Source organism: Syzygium oleosum, unplaced genomic scaffold (assembly GCF_021117445.2).
Source record: "Syzygium oleosum isolate NSW1041296 unplaced genomic scaffold, Sole_v2.1 Sole_v2.12, whole genome shotgun sequence".
NCBI classification, from domain to species: Eukaryota; Viridiplantae; Streptophyta; class Magnoliopsida; order Myrtales; family Myrtaceae; genus Syzygium; species Syzygium oleosum.
The window spans coordinates 5406923-5426507 of NW_026607496.1; the positions used below are offsets into that span (position 1 = coordinate 5406923).

At 38.6% G+C, this 19585-nt stretch overlaps 3 protein-coding genes across 4 annotated transcripts in view; all 3 read left to right on the forward strand.

Moving 5' to 3' along the window:
• Positions 1-957: 957 nt before the first annotated feature.
• LOC130139579 (protein NRT1/ PTR FAMILY 8.1-like) overlaps positions 958-19585 on the forward strand; it is an 84975-nt gene continuing 66347 nt past the window's right edge. The window contains exon 1 of one of the 2 annotated variants that reach the window (XM_056316822.1): positions 958-1084. The gene's annotated coding sequence lies outside the window, so the exon portion shown is untranslated. The remainder of the gene's footprint in view (positions 1085-19585) is intronic. The other variant, XM_056316824.1, reaches the window with a different exon arrangement.
• LOC115662259 (protein NRT1/ PTR FAMILY 8.1-like) lies at positions 1067-5124 on the forward strand. The gene is made up of 5 exons (XM_030584423.2): positions 1067-1084; positions 1962-2092; positions 2219-2436; positions 2985-3535; positions 4109-5124. The coding sequence occupies exons 2-5, from the start codon at positions 1987-1989 to the stop codon at positions 4938-4940; spliced, it is 1707 nt and encodes a 568-aa protein (XP_030440283.1). The 5' UTR covers positions 1067-1084; positions 1962-1986; the 3' UTR covers positions 4941-5124.
• On the forward strand, positions 6372-8141 carry LOC115662257 (uncharacterized). The gene is made up of 2 exons (XM_030584421.2): positions 6372-6792; positions 7553-8141. Exons 1-2 carry the CDS (start codon positions 6439-6441, stop codon positions 7994-7996), a joined length of 798 nt encoding a protein of 265 aa, XP_030440281.2. The 5' UTR covers positions 6372-6438; the 3' UTR covers positions 7997-8141.

Consider the following 19585-nt stretch of genomic DNA (forward strand, 5'->3'; position numbering starts at 1 on the left):
TCTGCAAACAACATACGAGGGCAATAAATCTGGGCAATGAGTTGGATTCATAATTACTCCAGAGAATGCCCACCTAAATTTACCAAATTCACTTTACTGGTTTTCTCTCAAGGGCTTTTATTCTCTGGTATTTGCGCTTTTGGCCCAGCAAATTCGCAATTGCCGCCCGGAATTTATGACTAATTTTGCTCGAAAGTCCGACTCGAAAATTTTAAATTTATAGGTCGAAAGAGACTATATATATATATATATATATAAAGAGCATATGCATTCCATAGTCAAGCAATGCGAGATATTAGCCGGATTAGAAATAACATGATGAATGACATGCACTCGACAAATAAAGTAGGAGTAGCACCCAAGATACAATGTTAGAAAGTCTAACCCTTTTATAGATGGATGGAAATGACATGTATGAAAAGAATATATAAGGTTTCAGTTATTTTGCATAAAATGAATGATTTAGAATAATTACTTATACCATTTAAAATAATTAGTCAACAAAAAAACACTTTTATTATTGACAACAATTTAAGTTTAAATATTTTTGTGAACCATGGAAATATTTTTACAGAGAATTCATTTTATGCGAAATGAACGGGTTTTTAAATCTCACAAAATCAAGCGACGTGGGATATCGCAACAAATACCGTGTGCCCCAAGAATAAACTTGGCTTTTTTCGACGTGGCGCTCGCATGAGTAGGGGTTGACTTAAACGTGCAAAAAATAAGAAGAAAAAGTTAACCAAGAAAGCGAAAAGATTCAAGATTCACATGTTTTTTTGTCATGACCAAACCGCAGATTCCTGCCCCCGAATCGGGCGGGTAAACAAATACCGAATAATTCCCGGGGAGGAATCTGCAAATAACGTACATTGTGAGGGCTTGCTAGCAATAACCCAAAAGTATCGAAACTATAAAGCCGCTTTTTACGTGAGGTACACACGGTCTGAGATCACTGCCTCGGTTCTCTCGTCGTCGTCGTCTTCTTCTTCTTCTTCCTCTCCTCGTGCGTGGGGAACGCCGGAGCTCTTCCGGTCGTCGCCGGTGACTGAATCGGCCTCGTTCTCCGTTCGAAATCGAGGTGCGTCCATGGCGTCTCTGTGCGTGCGTGCGTGTTGTTCTCTGTTCTTTACCTGCTTCGAATACGTTCGCCGGCTTCCGTTCTTGCGTCGCTGCTAACGTTTGCGAGCTGTGGAAAGTAGTGATTTCCTGCTGTTCCGACCGTGGCGACGTCGACGTGCGGATGTTCTTTTCGGACGGTTTTAGCTTGTCGCCGATCGTCTGAAGAATGCTTAGGTTGTTTGCGCGTGTCTGCAAATATATGAGGGTGCGGTTTGCGGCTAATCGCCAGCTTATTTTGTAAAGCGGTGGTGTTATCTCTCGAACGAGGGTTGCAGGAGCCGATCGCCTGAAATTTCTCAAATTTTGTTGGTTTTTTTGGTCATGCTGAATTGTTCTGTGGGACAGGATTCGACACTGAAAACATGTTGAATTGAAGTATTGAGGAATCCCATGATGCGATCTTCATGAACGTGGTGCTTGTAGTGCATGGAATAAAGTTAAAAAGATATATTTTTTTGAATTGGGAGGATCTGATTCTTTAATTTACTATTCTTTCTTGGGAGGATATGATTGTTTAATGGATTATTCTTTGGTCTTCCTCTGTGGATGATAAAGTTAGGGTGGCGCCCTGTTTAGGAATGCTCTGGTCTCGTCCCTGTGGACTACTCATTCCTGGATGAGATTCGAAACACGTGCCGTAGTTGATGTTGAAAGACACCACAGGCACTAGTAACATGAAATATTTCTTGGCTTTTCCGAATAGAAGTAGCATTCTACTGATAACTATTCCTGTTCGATGAGAAATTATTGATTCCAGAGTCTTGACATGATCTGTTTTAGATCGACCTGCTTACCGAGATGTTGACTTGCTGAGTTTTCGGGTGGTTCTTTTGAAGTTACATAGGGTATCGAGAGGATATCATGGCCGAAGAGGATATTTACACAAAAGATGGGACGGTGACCATCCGTGGTGATCCTGCCGATAAGACGAAAACTGGGAACTGGAAGTCGTGCCGCTTTATTCTGGGTATGGTTTAGAGGCGCTATATGTCCATCTTTAACATTCCATATATTAGATTGGTTGTTGGATTCCTCGTGTCAGGAACTGCATGACCTTGAGAGTGTTATATTCTAACAAAGATTCTTCCATCAGGAAACGAAGGCTGTGAAAGGTTGGCATACTATGGCATGGGCACCAATTTGGTGAACTATCTCAAAATTCGCCTGAACCAGGGTAGTGTTGCAGCATCAAATAATGTTACCAATTGGTCAGGGACCTGCTACATTACTCCGCTGATCGGAGCCTTTCTAGCGGATTCATACTTGGGACGATATTGGACAATAGCTATCTTTTCAGTGGTTTACGTTCTGGTAAGCATGGCCAAGATTATGAATGCTATTGTGAGTGTTCTCAGATGACTGCACTACAAATAGGAAGCATTTCGATGCATGCGTGTCTTTGTCTCAGAATCAACTGGATAATTATGGTCCCAATTAGATGTCGCAAGCATGAATATTTCTTCTGCCCAAAGAAGACCAGGAAGATTTTCTTAGCAAAAGAAAAAAACAGACTCTAAGATTTGGTATAGGTCTTGCAGTTGAAACAAAAAAGAATCTGATATTGAAGATTTACTACTAATTCACTCTTTATAGACTATAATGGCTTTTCTTCTTTTCCTTCTAGTCGTATCAAGGTCAATCGAAATGCATCCAGTGTCTGTGATGGTGTCTTTTGATCGAGCATCTCTGCTCCTTTGATTGGGAGAATAACTTGGAATCGTGTTCAGATGGATGGCTAGATTATTTGGGAGACTTGTATAGATGATGAAGGCTGAGATATATGAAGCATCTTTACGTATTCCTTTTCCCCTTCTTTTGACAGAGTTTTAAAAAAGATGGATCTTCTAACTCTTCTGCAGGGGATGACGCTGTTGACATTATCTGCTTCTGTTCCTGGACTAAAGCCTTCCTGTGAAAATGATAAGTGCCATCCTTCAACATCCCAAACTGCAGCATGCTTTGTGGCACTGTATTTGATTGCTCTTGGCACTGGTGGAATCAAGCCTTGTGTTTCATCCTTTGGTGCCGATCAATTCGATGAAACGGATGAAGCTGAGAGGAAGAAGAAGAGTTCGTTCTTTAATTGGTTTTATTTGTCGATCAACATCGGCGCACTTATTGCATCCTCGGTCTTGGTGTGGATTCAAATGAATGTTGGTTGGGGATGGGGATTTGGAATCCCAGCAGTTGCAATGGCCATTGCAATTGTATTTTTCTTCTCTGGTACCCGGTTGTACAGGATACAGAAACCTGGAGGCAGTCCCCTCACAAGGATTGCTCAGGTAATAGTCGCATCCTTCAGAAAAATGAATGTTGAAGTTCCAGCTGACAAGACTCATCTACACGAGACAGCAGATGCAGAAGGCACTATCAAAGGAAGTCGCAAGCTTGAGCACACGGACGAGTTGCAGTAAGTTTCTAACTCCCCTGATTTCTTTAGGTTCAAAATATTTCGAAGATTTTTCTGGGAATTTGTACACATCATCATTTATTTATGCCAGATTTACCAGTGGTCTCTGTTAGGATATGTATCCACGAAATAATGAACGTTGAAGCTTAGCGAGTAGGACAAATTCCTAATAGATTTGGATAGTTAATTACAGAGAAATGTCCCTGCGAAGGATATGGATTGCACAAGTGAGTCGCTGTTGTTGCATCTTGCAGTCTCCTACCACATATAGAAGCAAATATCTCTTCTTTTTAGTACGTTCCACAGTTTACAATTTGATGCTCCTTTTCCGATACCATAGGTGGCGTGAGAAGCTGTTTGGCTCGTCTCACATAAAAAAAGTTGGGATGTGTTTGTGACTTATGCTTCTGGGCACACTTTTACCTCCTACTTATGCCTTACAATTACAATGCTGAACTATAACTGGGCATTTTAATTTGTAGTAGATTGACACAATCAGCTTTAGAAGGCTTATAACATGCTGACGATCGTAGATAGTTTAACCCATGGTTGCTAATCAATTCCAAATTGCAGGTTCTTTGATAAGGCCGCTGTTGAGATCCCAACCGATAACATAAAGGGGAACACAGATCCCTGGCATCTTTGCACGGTCACACAAGTGGAGGAGCTTAAATCAATCGTCAGGTTGCTTCCAGTATGGGCATCTGGAATAGTCTTTTCGACTGTGTACAGCCAGATGAGCACGATGTTTGTTATTCAAGGCAACACTTTGGACCAGCACATGGGACCACACTTCAAGATCCCATCGGCTTCCCTCTCTCTCTTTGACACTTTGAGTGTCGTCTTCTGGGCTCCTGTATATGACCGAGTTATCGTCCCCTATGCCAGGAAATTCACTGGCAAGGAACGCGGGTTCACTCAGCTGCAGCGGATGGGCATAGGCCTTGTAATTTCTATCATCGCCATGGTTGTTGCAGGGGTTTTGGAAGTCATCCGTCTCGCCATTGTCAAGAGGAACAACTACTACGATCTTGAGTACATCCCCATGTCGATATTCTGGCAGGTCCCTCAGTACTTTCTCGTGGGTTGTGCCGAGGTTTTTACTTTTATCGGGCAGTTGGAGTTTTTCTATGACCAGGCACCAGATGCAATGAGAAGCTTGTGCTCTGCTCTCTCTCTTACTACCGTGGCATTGGGAAATTACCTGTGCACTCTTCTTGTGACCATCGTGACTAAAGTGACCACTCAAAACGGAAAGCTTGGATGGATTCCTGATAATCTGAACTGGGGTCATCTCGACTACTTCTACTGGCTCTTGGCGATTCTGAGCCTGATCAACTTCTTGGTCTATCTCTGGATTGCAAAGTGGTATACATACAAGAAAGCGACAGGTGTTGCTCATTGACAGAGCCCGGTTTCTGTGATGCTGCACAATTTGGTTATTTATCTTCCCTCTGCTTTGGAGTTAAATTTCAGTGTCTTGCGTCTGGCATACATGATGATGTGCTTGTAGTTTGTAAATGTGTTGATTCCCTCGGTGTGTTTTGGACAGCAAGTTGTTGATTCTTCTATTAGATTCTGCCTTTTCCTTCTCTGTCACATATAAGATTAGTTTCTCTTGGACATTGTTCATTACTTGGTTGCTCAATTCTCGATCAAGCTTCACCGATTGCGTTTGCTCGGAGGTAATGGAGCGCGCAACGCATTGTGATTCTGGCTCCTATTCCATTGTCCTAACAGCTGTTTGGTAAGAGTACCTAGCTTATCTTCATAATGACTTCTTCCACTGGCTTGCTAAATAGTAACTTAAGAGTCCGTTTGTTTCGCAGAAAATGGGTTATTTGAAAAACATTTTCTAAAAAATGATGGCTTGTATCAACTAAAATAATTAGTTAACCAAATATATTTTCATTATCGATAATAATTTGTCTAAAACTTTTGTAAATGATGAAAAAAAATTTCGTTCGTCATTTTTGGAAGAGATACAAACGATTATGTTTTGGATATTCCGAAATGTTTATTTTTCACGAAACAAATACACCCTTAGAGAGTAACGACATAAGTGGTCTGTGTGACTCTTACTCAAAATTGAAAGTTGTCTTTGCACTTGTTTGGTTCAAACAGTATTTGAGCTTTCCTTAAATGAGATGAAGGCTTGTGGTGGTAGGACGAGGGGAGATTAGAGATAGGCGCTTGGGGCTTAGATGTGAAAGAAGGCTATTGGAATATTATTACTCTTGGTAGCCTAGGATGTTAAGCGGTAGTTTTTGAAATCAGGGATACAAAGTAGGGGTGAGTATGTTACAGGATAGAAATTGAAATATGAGAACCTTACCGATGGGAACCTAACCTATAAAAGGTATGCAAAGTAGGTTTCAGGTTCCATAAATTGAGGAACCTGTTTCGAAGGGTAAATTTCATAATCTAAGTAGGTGAAATCTGAAACCTTAAATAAGATTTCCAAACATTTGAACCTCATATATAATCGAGTTCATTATCATGACTAATGTTCAGAACCCTTGCCTTCTACTAATTAGGTTTTAGATTGTCGTTAGCAAAACGGGAAAAGCCGTCTTTGGCGAGAGTCTCTCTCCGTAATTATGTGAAATTAATCAGGTCAAAAAGCGATATGTCCCATTGGTCCAATTGAGCAATTTGACGGAAGGCCTAAGATATAACGACATTTATCGTAGCTCATGAGTTATTATTACTCACCATGTGGACTAATAATAATATTATAACTAGGCAGCACGTAAGAATGAGATAATGCAGCACAAGAACGAGAGGTCCAAAAACTGTCCCAGAAAATGACAAGAAAGAAAAATCCTTTCTTCTTCTTCTTCTTCTTCTTCTCCTTCTTCTCCTTCCCCATTTTTCCAACCGAAGGAAAGATTTTCGAAACGATGATCGCACTCAAAACCCTGCACATCTCCTTCTCCCCCACCGACCCCTCCGCCTTCCTCCCCTCCAACCCCAACCCCAAGAAGAAGCGCCCGACCCTCTCCCTGTGCAGGTGCAAGCACGACGGCTCCTCCTCCTCCTCCGGCCCCCCTCCCCCGCCGCCGCCGCCGGAGGGCGACGCCCGGAAGCAGGATCTGCTGGCCCGGATCGCGATGCTCCAGGCGCGGAAGGTCCGGCTCACCGATTACCTGGACGAGCGGTCGGCGTACCTGACCCAGTTCGGCGAGGAGGCCGGCGCCGAGTTCGACAAGATCGGGGAGGACGCGCTCCGAGGCCTCGACGAAGCGGGTAACCGGGTCTGTTCATCCTCATGATTTTTCCAGATCCGATTAGATATTGGGATAAGAGAGTGCGATTGGTCGAAGTGGAAAATATAAAAAAAGAACATTTCGAAATTGGTTTTTTCTTTTTCTAATGCTGCCTTCTAATTTGCGAAAAGGCAAAAAGAATATCGGTTGGTACTACATTTTTGCAGTTTTACTTGATATTATGATATCACGCTTGGAATTAATTTATATGCTAAGCATACTACTGTTGCATAATAAACTTTCGGGCTAACGTAAGAAACAATGGTGATCTTTTGCACCCTCCGTCTAGAAAGAAGTATTTTTTATGACGGATATATCACGTAATAAAGACGTGGGGTGCAATTGGCCAATCACAAGTGAGATGTATATACACGATGCTGTCAAGTATGAGGAGATTGATAGCGTGTCGGTAATCGGTAATGCCGATTGGTTGGTTATATCACGTCATCGGTGTCACTTCTAATGTTTTTTTTCTCTTTACGTATGTACATGTATAGTTTCTCCGTATTATGTAAATAATATCTTTTTCATTAGTTAGTAATTTAAAAATTTATAATAAGTTGATCTTGCAAAATCTTTTAAATGTTAATTTTTTGTATGCACGCGGTTGGGTGCACCTTTTCTAGTAAGGAGATATTTTTTGATATTGCTTTCATTGTGGTACGTCATGTTTACAAGGAGAAACATAATTTTTCGGGTATCCTTTTGGAAGCGCATGTATATCTTCCTTTACACGTATTATTGGCAGATAATGGAGAACATAGAGAGCAGAATGCAAGCATTTGAAGAATCCATGGAGCTCAACAAAATGGAGATCGAGGAGAGCGACAACAAGTTGGCAGAATTCGAGGGACAGGTCGAGAAGGACCGCAATGAGGGGCTCTTCTTCAAAAGCCTCACCCAGAAGAAGCCGGTCGAGAAGGCGAAAGCCAAGGAGGAGGTGAAGAAGATCCAAGACGTCGCGAAACAGAGCACCGGGTCAAAAATCCGAAGGAACATCTACCTTGTGCTGATTGGCATCTTGGTTGCCGGGATCGCAGACTCTTTCATCTCTTCCTCGCCCGATTGGAGAAAAGTTGCAGTCCTCGGGGCGATTCTAGTGGCTTTGATTACTCAGTTCGCATACGAGCAAGGGATGCAGTCGGAAACAGAGCAAACAGAGAAAGAGAGATCCGATCGAGAAGATAAGTAAATTTTCGACCTTTTTTTCCCTCCATGATCTAAATGTACATTCTTTGCTCATTGATGACTCTGGCAATAGACAGGATGATGCCATACTATAAAGCAGAGTCCATAGTTTGGTTTTGATTTGATATATGAAGTTCGTTCTTTCTTTCCTTCCCTTGACTATGTATTGTCAAGATTAGGATGTTTTAGGATATCTCATGCATGCATACTCACACATAGAGATTTTCAAGATCTCTTCAAAAGGATGGTTGACCTCGTCGCTCTCCGGGTGAAAATGCTCTGCTTTGCATGGTACTTCGTTCTGTGCCTCAAACAAATCTCAATAGTTGATAAAAATCTCATCATAAACTAATTGTCGAAATTTATTAAAACACCAAAGATTGTACCGTGCGGGATAAGTGATTCACGTCCTTCTCATGTATTCATATTTTTCGTCAAACTGAGTAGCTTTCACAGAAAAGCTTCACTTAACAAATCTAACCATCTTCTTCATCAATAGAATCCTATTGTTATGTGTGAAAGTTTATGGAAATTTTTCGGTGCCGGTAAATTTCAGTAAGTGTTGAAAAGTGTCAAAAAACTGTTGGTATTACCAATGGCTAGTGATTGTTTTAGGTAACTTGTTTGTTGTTTACCAACATATTTTTCAAATCACAAACTCTTTTTGATAGTTCACAACTTAGCAATCTTTATTCTAACTTACAAATTTTTATTTGCATAACTTACCAACGTTTTGAATTTACAAACTCTTATATAAAATTACCAATCTCAATTGTACCGATTTGCCAACTTTTGTCATATTAACTTACCAAACTGATTTTGAATTACCATTCTCATTGGAGTTACTCACCAACTTTTAATTGTTAGTTTTAGACTATCGATTCTCATTTTAATTATTACCAACATTTATTATTTTAATTTATCTACTTTTCAATTGGGTTACCTTATTGGCAATAGAGTTGGTAAGTCACCAAATAAAGTTTGCTAATCTCATATAATAATTGATAGATTTAAAATGTTGATAAGAAATTTAAATAAAAGTTGGTAAATAATAATTTATTTTTTTCTCATAAAAAATAAGAGAAGTTGGTAATTTTAAAAAGCAAATAAATGGTGGTAACAAACTCAAATAAGAGTTTGTAATGCAAAGTTTAGATGGTAATTTAATAGTAAAAAAAGGGTTGGTAAGTAAGGTAAATAGTTATAAATCAATAGAAAAATTAGTAAATTAAAAAAAATTCAAATAAATGTTGGGAGCAAACTCGAATGAGAGTTGGTTATTTAAAACAAGTTGATGACTTAATTGAATAAAAGTTACTAAGTTATATAAAAGGTTGGTAATATCATATAATAGAAGGTAAATTTAAAGCATTGCTAAGAAAGGTATAGAAAAGTTACAAAAAGATAAGAAAATATTTTTTTGTAAGAAATAAAAGAAGTTGATAATTTAAAACAAAAAACCAAATGAATATTGGTAATTAAGTTGAATAAGAGTTGAAATTGTAAAAAGAGTCTCAATTGATTGGAGAAAAGTTGGTAATCACTCAAATTGAGATTAATATTTTCTTTCTTCTAACGTTCATCTGAGTTGCTTACCAACAATTCTTTGTTGATCTTGAATTTAATAATTTTTTTTCTTTTTTATTGTTTCTCCGCCGGTCACCGATCTCCGGCGATAGAGGGAGAAGAAAGGAATGTGTTAGAATATGTCTTGAATTTAAATTCAATGGAAGTATCCCTCCTAATTTTAGCAAATTTCCTATTTTGACTGGTTTTTTTAATAGGTTTCTCTAGGGGTGTCAAAAACCGAATCCGAAAATCGAATCGAAACCGAAATTAAACTGAACCGAACCGAAACCGAAAATTCATGCATTTTCGGTTTCGGTTCGGATAATAAATAAAAAAAAATTGGTTTGTTGATGATTCGGTTTCGGTTCGGATCGAATTCGGTTTCCTCTTCTTTTTTCTTCCCTCCTCGTACGCTGCTCTCTCTTCCCTCACTCACTGATTTCTCTTTCCCTTTTCTGATCTATTCTCTCCCTTCTCACTCACTTTTCTCTTTCTCTCTCTCTTCCTCTATCTTCGCAACTCTCCTCTCTCTGACTTTTCTCTCTCTCTCTCTCCTTTTCTCTTTCTTCCTCTATCTTTGCAACTCTCCTCTCTCTCACTCTTCTCTCTCTCTCTCTCTCTCTCGCTCTTCTCGCATGGCTGGCTCGAGTGCGTTGCTCACTCTGGCCACAACGGCGGTCCTCCTCGTCGGCTTGGCGGTGGCCTCGTCGCCAGCCCACGCCCCGTCCAAGTCGCCCTCGCCCTTTGCCTCGCCCAAGGCGTCCCCGTCGCCTTCCTCGATCGCGGCAACCACCCCACCGGCTTACGCCCCGTCTCCCCACGACCCCGCCGCCTCCCCCCGTCGCCCCCGTCCCCGCCGCCGTCTCCCACGTCCGAGGCCCCCCGTGACGAGGGGTGATGTTGCTGGCGGGACAAAGCGGGAGGATGTTGGAGCCGACCCACTGAGCGACCGTGCCGGGATCGGAGGCCAGCGACGGTATGTCGCCGTTGGCCGCCCCGATCACGATCCCGACGCCGGTGTCCACCAGTGCCTTGATTATCGCTGGATCGGCGGCGTATATTCTGACCTTCCCGATTGTCGTCGACCCCAGGAGCCTCGCCGTGGACTCCGAATCTGAACTCGATGAGCAAGAAGCTCCGGCACCCATTTCTCACAAGACTCGACTCACTCCATAAATCGGACGAGATTCAGCTCAAAAGCTGCAAATTTCGCTACTCAACTAGTGAAGAATCTACCCAGAGAGAGAGAGAGAGAAGGGGGAAGAGAACATTCATTGGACAGATCGTTACGGAGGAAGCGCAGAAAAAATGAAATAGAGGAAAATCGAAAACCGATTGGAACCGAAATGCATTTTTCGGTTCCGATCAGATTGGTTCATGTTGCCTTTTGATTTAGAGCAAGCACACGTCTAAATGGTTCGGTTCGGTTCGATTTTTAGGAAAATCGAACGGAACCGAACCATTGATACCCCTAGGCTTCTCGAAAGGGGTTTCCCACTGTGGATACAAATATTATATTTATATTCTACTCGATTATTACACATAAGAGTAAGTAAGAGCAGTGTTATGGTTTCTCTTTGTAAGTTTTCTGAGTGACTTATTCGTGAGAGATTGTGAGATAACGCCTTTTGCTTTGGGTGTATTCTAGAGCTGGAAAAGACTTGAGAAATTGTAAATTATATATTCTTTGGATTCATAATGGATTTGGTAATGGTTGGCTCTCCCTGTGGATTAAGTATCGACACTCAAATCGAATCGCTTTAATTTTTTGTACTAATATTGTTCCTCATTAATTCCTTTGGTAATTTCTTCTTCTCCCTTTAGATTTGAATTGCAAGATTTGTAATTCCTTATTTTCATTTCATGACAATACTCAATCTGTAATTACTGGCAAAAGAGCATACGTTTAGTATGTGAGAGAAATTACAAAGTTAAATTTAGAGTTAATACCATGAAAAACTCTAAACTGGTACACCTGTGATAAATTTATTCTCGTTAGTTTTCATTAAATTTTACTGTCAAATTGCTAAGTTGGATGACACGTGGCAATTGACGGGTGGGCCAATTTAGGGTTTTACCCCTCTGTTTGTTATAGATTTAACAGTTTGTGATTTTTCTTGATATTAATCCAATTTAACGAAAAGTAAATTTGCCACAAGTATACCAGTTTGGGGTTTTTGGTGGTCAAAAAATTAGTTTGGGGTAAATTTGTCACAAGTGTACCAGTTTAGGATTTTTGGTAGTCAAAAAATTAGATTTGGGTAAATTCATAGATGAAAAATGTTTTTTTTTTAATTTGATGTCCTGTAGGGAGATGGATTTGAATTCTTATAAAATCAGAAAGATTAACTTATCAAAGATAAGAAACACTAAAGTTTAAATTAGGAAAGTGTCATAGATTTAAGGAATTGTGATTCAAACTGCTAGAAATTAGTTTAAACCCAAAAATGACAAACTTTTGGTTATTATAAAAAAAGTATGAGATTTAGTCGATGAAAGTAAAGTTTAGTTAACAAGGAACAGAACAATTGATAACTTAAAAGGAATCGATAACTCGCCAAGTAAGTCATCTACAACATTTATTGACGAGAACCTTAATCAAGATTTAGAAAGTTAATTGACAAAGTCTTCAACAACGGGTCATCAACACAAACACTTACTTTCTGGGTGGTTATGTATATTGCCGCTATTTTAGCATCTTTGTAATTTCTTGTGGATAAGTGTTGTTGAATAACCTCTTTGTAGATAAGTGTTGTGCGGCGTAAGCTTATAAGATTAAGTTATTTGTTAATTGGAATTCAAAAACTGTTATTTTTGACCGTTGTTAGTGGGCTATATCTAACCACATTGTACTCTTTGTAAAAGATCCCCAATCAGTCAAAGAATTCAACGTTGTTGCAAATTTATCTTTTATCTCTACTATTTAGTATTTTATATCGCTATCAATGATTGTTCCTAGTGTCGTACTTTTCCATTTCTTATCATTTACTTTTTAGTCAATAATCAACAAAGGACTCTTCATAACCTTTGTTAGTTTACTCATCGTTTCATTCTTATTCTTGAAAGATATTTCATCATTTTTAGTGAAACTTCTTTTTGGCATGCTTGGTAGGACACATTTAATTGATTCGAGGAGAATACGATAGTAAAAGCCAGAAATCAACAAGAGTCCGATAATGCTGTTGGCAATAACAATCTTGTATAAACTGGAAATGATGTTGCTGCACTTTCAGAATCTACAGCCGCTAGAAGGGGTGATCTTCCAAGGATCTTACTGAAGAGCAATTAAGGGATGTTGCTCCAAATTCCAGCATGGTGTCTACCATAAAAAGATTGCTTGAAGAACAGTATTGGTATGGCTAAGTACATCATGAGTCACATGTCGGATGTGATCAAGCCAATTGTCATTAATGCTTTGAATGATGTTCTGTTGAGGCTAGGATCGTCCAAAATTCCTACTACCATTCCAAGTTAATCTAGTGGTAACAAGTTATGTCCCTCTTCATTTATTGATGCTAATGATGTTGGTCACAGTAGTCAAGCCTCTATAAGAATTATGCAAAGTCCCAAATCATCTAGTCAAGGCAAAAATTAGGCTAATGTTGATCAAAATAATCAATTTGGTGACAATAATTTGGCAAATCAAACTAGCAACGGGCTGGTTAATTACCAAATGTTGAAAACGTAATGCCGGCGGCTCCATTGGTACCACCTAATGTAAATATTCCTGTTAGGCGTAAAATGCCCATTAACGTAGATAATTCGGAAAGATCAGCACCGCTGATTGAGGGGCAAGATGGATAACTAAATCCACAATTGAACCCAACACAATTTGTCGAAGAAGTTCGACTACAATTGGAATTAGACAAGGGTCTTATACTTGTTTATAGAAAGCCACATTCCAAATGGATCGATAATCAATTTTTCCGAGAGGTTTCAAAATCCCTGACTTTGCCATTTTTATTGGTTAAGATGAGCAATCGACCATTGAACACATTGTTCAATTTATAGCCCAATGTGAAGAAGTAGGGTCAAATGAGTTTTTAAGACTCGAGTTATTTCATTTGTCTGTGTCAAAATCTGTTTTTACCTGGTATACTAATTTAGCACCTAATTCGGTGTGTAATTGGGTAGAGATGGAAAGACAATTCCATTCTCAATTTTATGGAATGACACCCAAAGTATTGGTCGCTGTTTGGCTATACTTTATCTATATAATAGTAAATCGATCGATCAGTTTATCACTTGGTTTAATAAGACCAAAAACAGATGCCTCACTTTGCTCTCAAATTAAGAATTCACGAAGTTGGCTTTCAATGAGTTAAAATTTCACCAATGAGAAAAATTTGAAGGCCAAGACTTTGCCGATTTATTTCAATTGACTCGGAAGTATAAGAAATTGTTAAAATACAAAGATAAAGAGCCACATCAAGGCTTTACACAAAATGTGACTTTAATGGTAAATTATGAGTCAGAGTATGAATCTGACCTGAATGAAAACATTGAAATAAATGTGGCAAAAATGATGCTTGACAAACCTTACATCTGTCGATCCTTAAAGGCCGCCACAATAAAAGATTAAAGAATGGTTAGGGCTAAAGACATTCAAGTTTACTCATTCGACATCAATAAGTTGGATTAAATTGTCGGTTAACTCTTTAAGGATGGCCTAATAATTTAACATAAGGCAAAGTTATCCAATATTACATGTGGCACCATTTATGGAGCCATAACACAACTAATTGTGTTGTGTTGAAGAAAGCAATTCAAGAGGCAATTCAATAGGGATAAATCAAATTAGCCGATGACAAGGGAGCATATGATAGCTCTCGATTATCGAATTTATAAGGATCGAATGATTATTGAATCTTTTAAAATGGGGCATAAGTTGACACCAAAAAATTGTTGGAAAAATTCCTATGATATTTTGATGATCACCAAACTATCTTTCGTATTAATGTTTACCATGACGAATGCAGATGGTGAAATTGGTTAATCAATATCAATGATCTTACATATTAGCAAAGACGAGAAATTTGGCTTTGACGTTTAGGAGAACAAGTACCAATGTGAGTGGTATTTCATGGTAGCTTGGAAGGACTAGTTGAGCCAGTGTTCTTGGAAGTCTTTAATACTGATGAAGATGGAAAGATCATTGGTCTTAACATCGTGCGTCATTCAGTTGGTATCATCACTAAAGATGGTTAGTCTGGTCACTCACAATTAGCACGGGAGAGAGTGTGTGCATGATAGTGATAGTGATGCATTAGGTCTAATGATGGTGAAATATGAGTCGGAAAGATGACCGTGGATGGTACATCATTTAGCCGTTACAGGATTGGATTCCGTAACTGAAAACTGGAAAAACATATGACAATTTTCAGAGATAAGACAACAATAGTCCTTTGTTAGGGAAGTTTGCTTTGGTCAGTGAGGCGATTGCAGGAGCAATCCCCATATTGATAGAGAACCTCCTAACGATAGATTGAAGAGTCCAACGTGTTTTTTTTTTAGTCTGTCTTACTCTAACTTTCAACTGACTCTCAGACTTTTGCCTTACCTTTTTGCAGAGCGTAAGAGTCGAAATCCACATTTGAAACTAATCGTCCCCACCTCTAGCCTCCTTGAGAAAATGGGGAATCGGACTCCCTACCTCCCTCTTCCCAAGAATGAAAGGTGGCCATGGGGTTTGATTAGGAGCAGTGATGTTGAGAAAAGAGAGAGACATAAGAAATATTGCTATTGTAGCCTAGGCTAATAATTGTCTTTGTTCTTGTTATGAATATGTCTTTGTATTTGGTTTAGCACTGTAGTAACTTATAGTCAAGTTTACAAGAGTAAGTGCACTTATCGTGTATCCCGATAGTGTGATCTATCAAGTAAAAGGGCACTGCGCCAGCCAATTGTAACTTGCATTGCTGATTACTAGTGGAATCCAGTCGCTGTTAAGGCTGTTAGTTTGGGAGTGTATGTAAGCTTGCGGATAAAGCCGAATCACTATAAAACTCAGCGTGCTATCTTCTACCTCTTTATTATTAGCACACCCGATTAGGTTTATCTGTTATCAGCAGCACTCGTGATTGTTTGATATTCCGCAAAAATCTTCATAGTTTCTCATTCAACCTATTCACCCCTCTAAATTGTATTGTTAGCCCCAGCAAAGATGACTAACTTTTGGTTATTCTCGACAAGAATCAAACTTAGTTGATAAAAGTAGAGTTTGATCAACAATGGATAGAACAATTGACAATTTGAAGTAAATTGACAACTCGCAAAGAAAGTCATCCACAATATCTTGAAAGTTATTGACAAGAGCCTTCATAAAAAAAAAATTAGGAGTTAATCAACAAAGCCATTGATAGGAGCAATCGACACAAAAACGCAAGTGCTGCGTGATTATATTTATTGCCGCTATTTTACATTTTTTGCAATTTTTTGTGGGTGATTGTTGTTGAATAACTTCTTTGTAGATAAGCGTTGCACAAAGTAACTTCTCGTAACAGTAGATAAGATTAGAAAGTTATTTTTTTATTTGAATTCAAAAGTATTGTCTATAACCGTTGATAGTGGGCTATAAACACTCACATTGTACCTCTATCTTTTCTTTCTCTATTCGATATCACTAATAACTATTGTTCCCTCATACTTTTCCAATTTCTTATTATTTACTTTCCTATCCAAAAACAACAAAGGACCCTTTACAACCCGTGCCGATTCGCTCATCGATCTGTCCATATTCTTGAATGGTATTTCATCTTTTTTGGTGAAACAAGATTCAATTTACTTTCCATTTAGGATTTTGTCACTCTTTTAATTTGAACATGATGCCATTATTGTGATGGATATTTAATGGAATTTACAGGAGAAAAGTTTCGGGCTGCAACAATCTTTGGCATTTGCTTTATTATATAGAGAGACGATTAATAATAGGGTTAATACCATGAACAACCCCAAACCGATATATCTATGATAAATTTACCCTCCATTAGTTTTTCTTAAATTTTATCTTCAAATTCCTGAGCTGAATGACATGAAACAGGTGATGGGTGTACCGGTTTGGAATTATACTATCCGTTTGTCACAAGTGTACCGGTTTGTGATTTTTGCGGTATTAATCCAATTTAATGGAAACTGACGGAGGGGTAAATTTGTCACAAATGTACCAGTTTGGAAGTTTTTGGTGGTGAAAAAAATTAGTTTGAGGTAAATTTGTCACAAATATACCAGTTTGGGGTTGGTCGTGGTATTAAGCCTTACTAATAATAGTCTGTGTTTATAGAGATCAAATCTTATTCTCATATGGATTCCTAATCTAATAAGGAAACCAAACCTTATCTAATAGTCAAATAGATTAGGATTCTTAACTAACAAATTCAATATCTTTCATCGAATAATTTGGATATTATCCCTAAAAGGAAAAAAATGGTAATTTATTTGAATTATTGTTGTTTTGGCCACGAAATATTCGATCACTTTTTGTTACCTCTTTTCATCGCTTTATAAATCTTTTCGTTCTCCCACGTGGGGGTGGATCTCACATATAGAGAGTTCTTCTTCTCTATATACAGGCGAACCTTCGTCGTCCCTTGTGTCGAAGTCGAAACCCTAGTCTCATTGTAGGGATAAGGTTTTCTGGGTTAACGCTCTCCTTCCAAGGATCACCACGCAATCCGCTCAAACGGCATTGATGGTTCTCTGAGAAAGCCTTCACGTCAAGATCGATCTTGTCTATCGTCATTGTCATTATCAACGGGGAGACTATCTGCAAACTTGAAAAGGTATGTCTTGCATTCGCTTTTGGCCATTTATTCGATGATTATAGGCTAGATCTAGCATAAGCTAACGAAAGAACAAGGATCTGGAACATCACATGTATAAAGAGCGGTTTCCAGCCATTGTAGAGGTGACTGGCGGACTTGCATAATTGGGGTTTCGAATGAGATTCTTTTGAGTTAGATTCATTGGAAATCTAAAAGGTCATGTCAATGTAATGATTCTATTTAGAACTAGAAATTTTCAATTAAGTTAAATCTCTAAGTAATTTTTTTTTAGAAGTGACAAGTTCTTGTTGAGGCTAATAATGCAATCTGGGATGAATACGGTGATTTGACAAGTTTTCGGGGAATAACTCAAATTAAACTTCGATAGATACAGACACATTTAATAATAGCATATGCAAACACTTCTATCGAGCAAATAATGAGATGAATAAAGAGACCGCAGATATTGCATACATATACATTTATATCGAGACTACATTCACTCTGCCAGACTAATAGTCACCAAAAAGGTTGTAATTCACTAGTAATTTTCAAGAGGGGTTATGTTACTGATAGATGATACTATCAATACACAAGCATGTCTAACAATATTGTTACTACTCTCATCCCAAATTATAGATATAAGCGATCTTCATAGTGAATACAATCAGAAAAGCATAGCTTCTATCAACCAAAATAGAACAAAGATGAGCAACTGAACCGTTAGACTAATATTGTTCATTTCCCCAACTATACTACTTCCCTTGAATTGAATTTGTAGCTATTAAACCTCACATTATCACTTGAAACTCAAATACAAGTAGCGTTGGTTCCGTCATTTATAAGAGCTGAACTTTTCTTTGTTGCTTTGAAAGAGATAGTTTCCAAAAACAAACACTTCTACTTTAACTTAAGAATTTGCCATCTCTGTTGCCTGCTCACGTATGGTAAACAACTATGATATCTCCGGTCCACTTTTGCAAATCCCAAAGCTTGTAACGACCCATTAGACACCACTTTGAATTCAAACCAAATTGGAAAGAGGTTTGGATCCTCTCATCCAAGTGGTAGAATCACGTTACATGTCATCCACCTCGTCTGATAAGAGCTGCTTCTACCCACGGTCCCTCCAGTCTATTTACGGTCACACTTTAACTCACTGTTCATCTTTTACTCACTTGTCCTTCTAAGCATACTCACTTTTTTTTTTGGTTCTACTCAACTGTTCACCTTCTACATAGGTCCATCTTAGTCACCACGCACTCCTCATTCTATCATACTTGTTTACCTTCTACTCAGGTACTTCAAGTTTTACCGAACTCCTCGTTTTAGGCTTGTTCACCTTCTGTTAAGTCCCATCCAACTAATAGACACATCGGGCTAATACCTTGTTCACCCTTAGTAGAGGTAGAGCACTCCAACCCATTAGAGGATCCTTTTTTGAACACTATCCACATATGAATATGTGTATGTAGAGGGAGTATCTTCCGCACACTCAATTACACATGTTAGTATACTCAGAATGTTTTGTTATTTTCAAAACACTATAGGCATTTTTCTTAACAATTTTGATACGACAATAACACAATTAGATCATGACACAAAGTCAACGAGTATAAGGTTGAGACTGATCGTGTTTGGCTTAATTTCGTATCAACTTGCGAGACACAATAGATAATCGTGTTGTGTTTGTGTCAAATCCACCATATACGAAATCAACCCACACGACCCGTTTAAATTAGCGGATTAGTGTTAACAAGATTTGGTATGTGATCCGTTTAGATATGATTAGCTAAAAGATTTTACTTTTCATTTTATGTATTATTGTGATTTTAAATTGATGGGTTAATGTCACTAGCGGTCCTTAAACTTTTACCCGAAAGTCAAAACCATCTATTTACTTTCTTTTGTTGAAAAGATGTCAATGTACCACTGTTAGTCCTTCCGCATGCTTTGTTTTTATTGTCAGTTGGTTTTGTTGAGGTGGACCGTCAAGTTAGCGATATGAAACGGTAGAGTAAACGTGTCATGTTAGGATATCTTAAAAGTCATTATTTTGGAGCCACATAGGTACAAAATCAGCAACACAAAATATAGATAAATCAATGGAACCTCAACCCTAAGTCAATTTAACTTATCCTATGTGGTTTGCCGGAGAAATCTTCACAATATCGTGTTAGTAGTAACGTCATTTAGCAACTCGAGAGGGAGATATTTGTTTTACCCAACACTTTGCCATGATAAGATAACCTTACCATAAATGT

Bases quoted from the DNA above. Each gene is read 5' to 3' on its own strand.
- LOC115662259 (XM_030584423.2), top strand. From the start codon at position 1,987: ATGGCCGAAGAGGATATTTACACAAAAGATGGGACGGTGACCATCCGT. The intron at 2,093-2,218 runs GTATGGTTTAGA...TTCTTCCATCAG, and splicing joins GTCGTGCCGCTTTATTCTGG to GAAACGAAGGCTGTGAAAGG. The intron at 3,536-4,108 runs GTAAGTTTCTAA...TCCAAATTGCAG, and splicing joins GAGCACACGGACGAGTTGCA to GTTCTTTGATAAGGCCGCTG.
- LOC115662257 (XM_030584421.2), top strand. From the start codon at position 6,439: ATGATCGCACTCAAAACCCTGCACATCTCCTTCTCCCCCACCGACCCC. The intron at 6,793-7,552 runs GTCTGTTCATCC...TATTATTGGCAG, and splicing joins TCGACGAAGCGGGTAACCGG to ATAATGGAGAACATAGAGAG.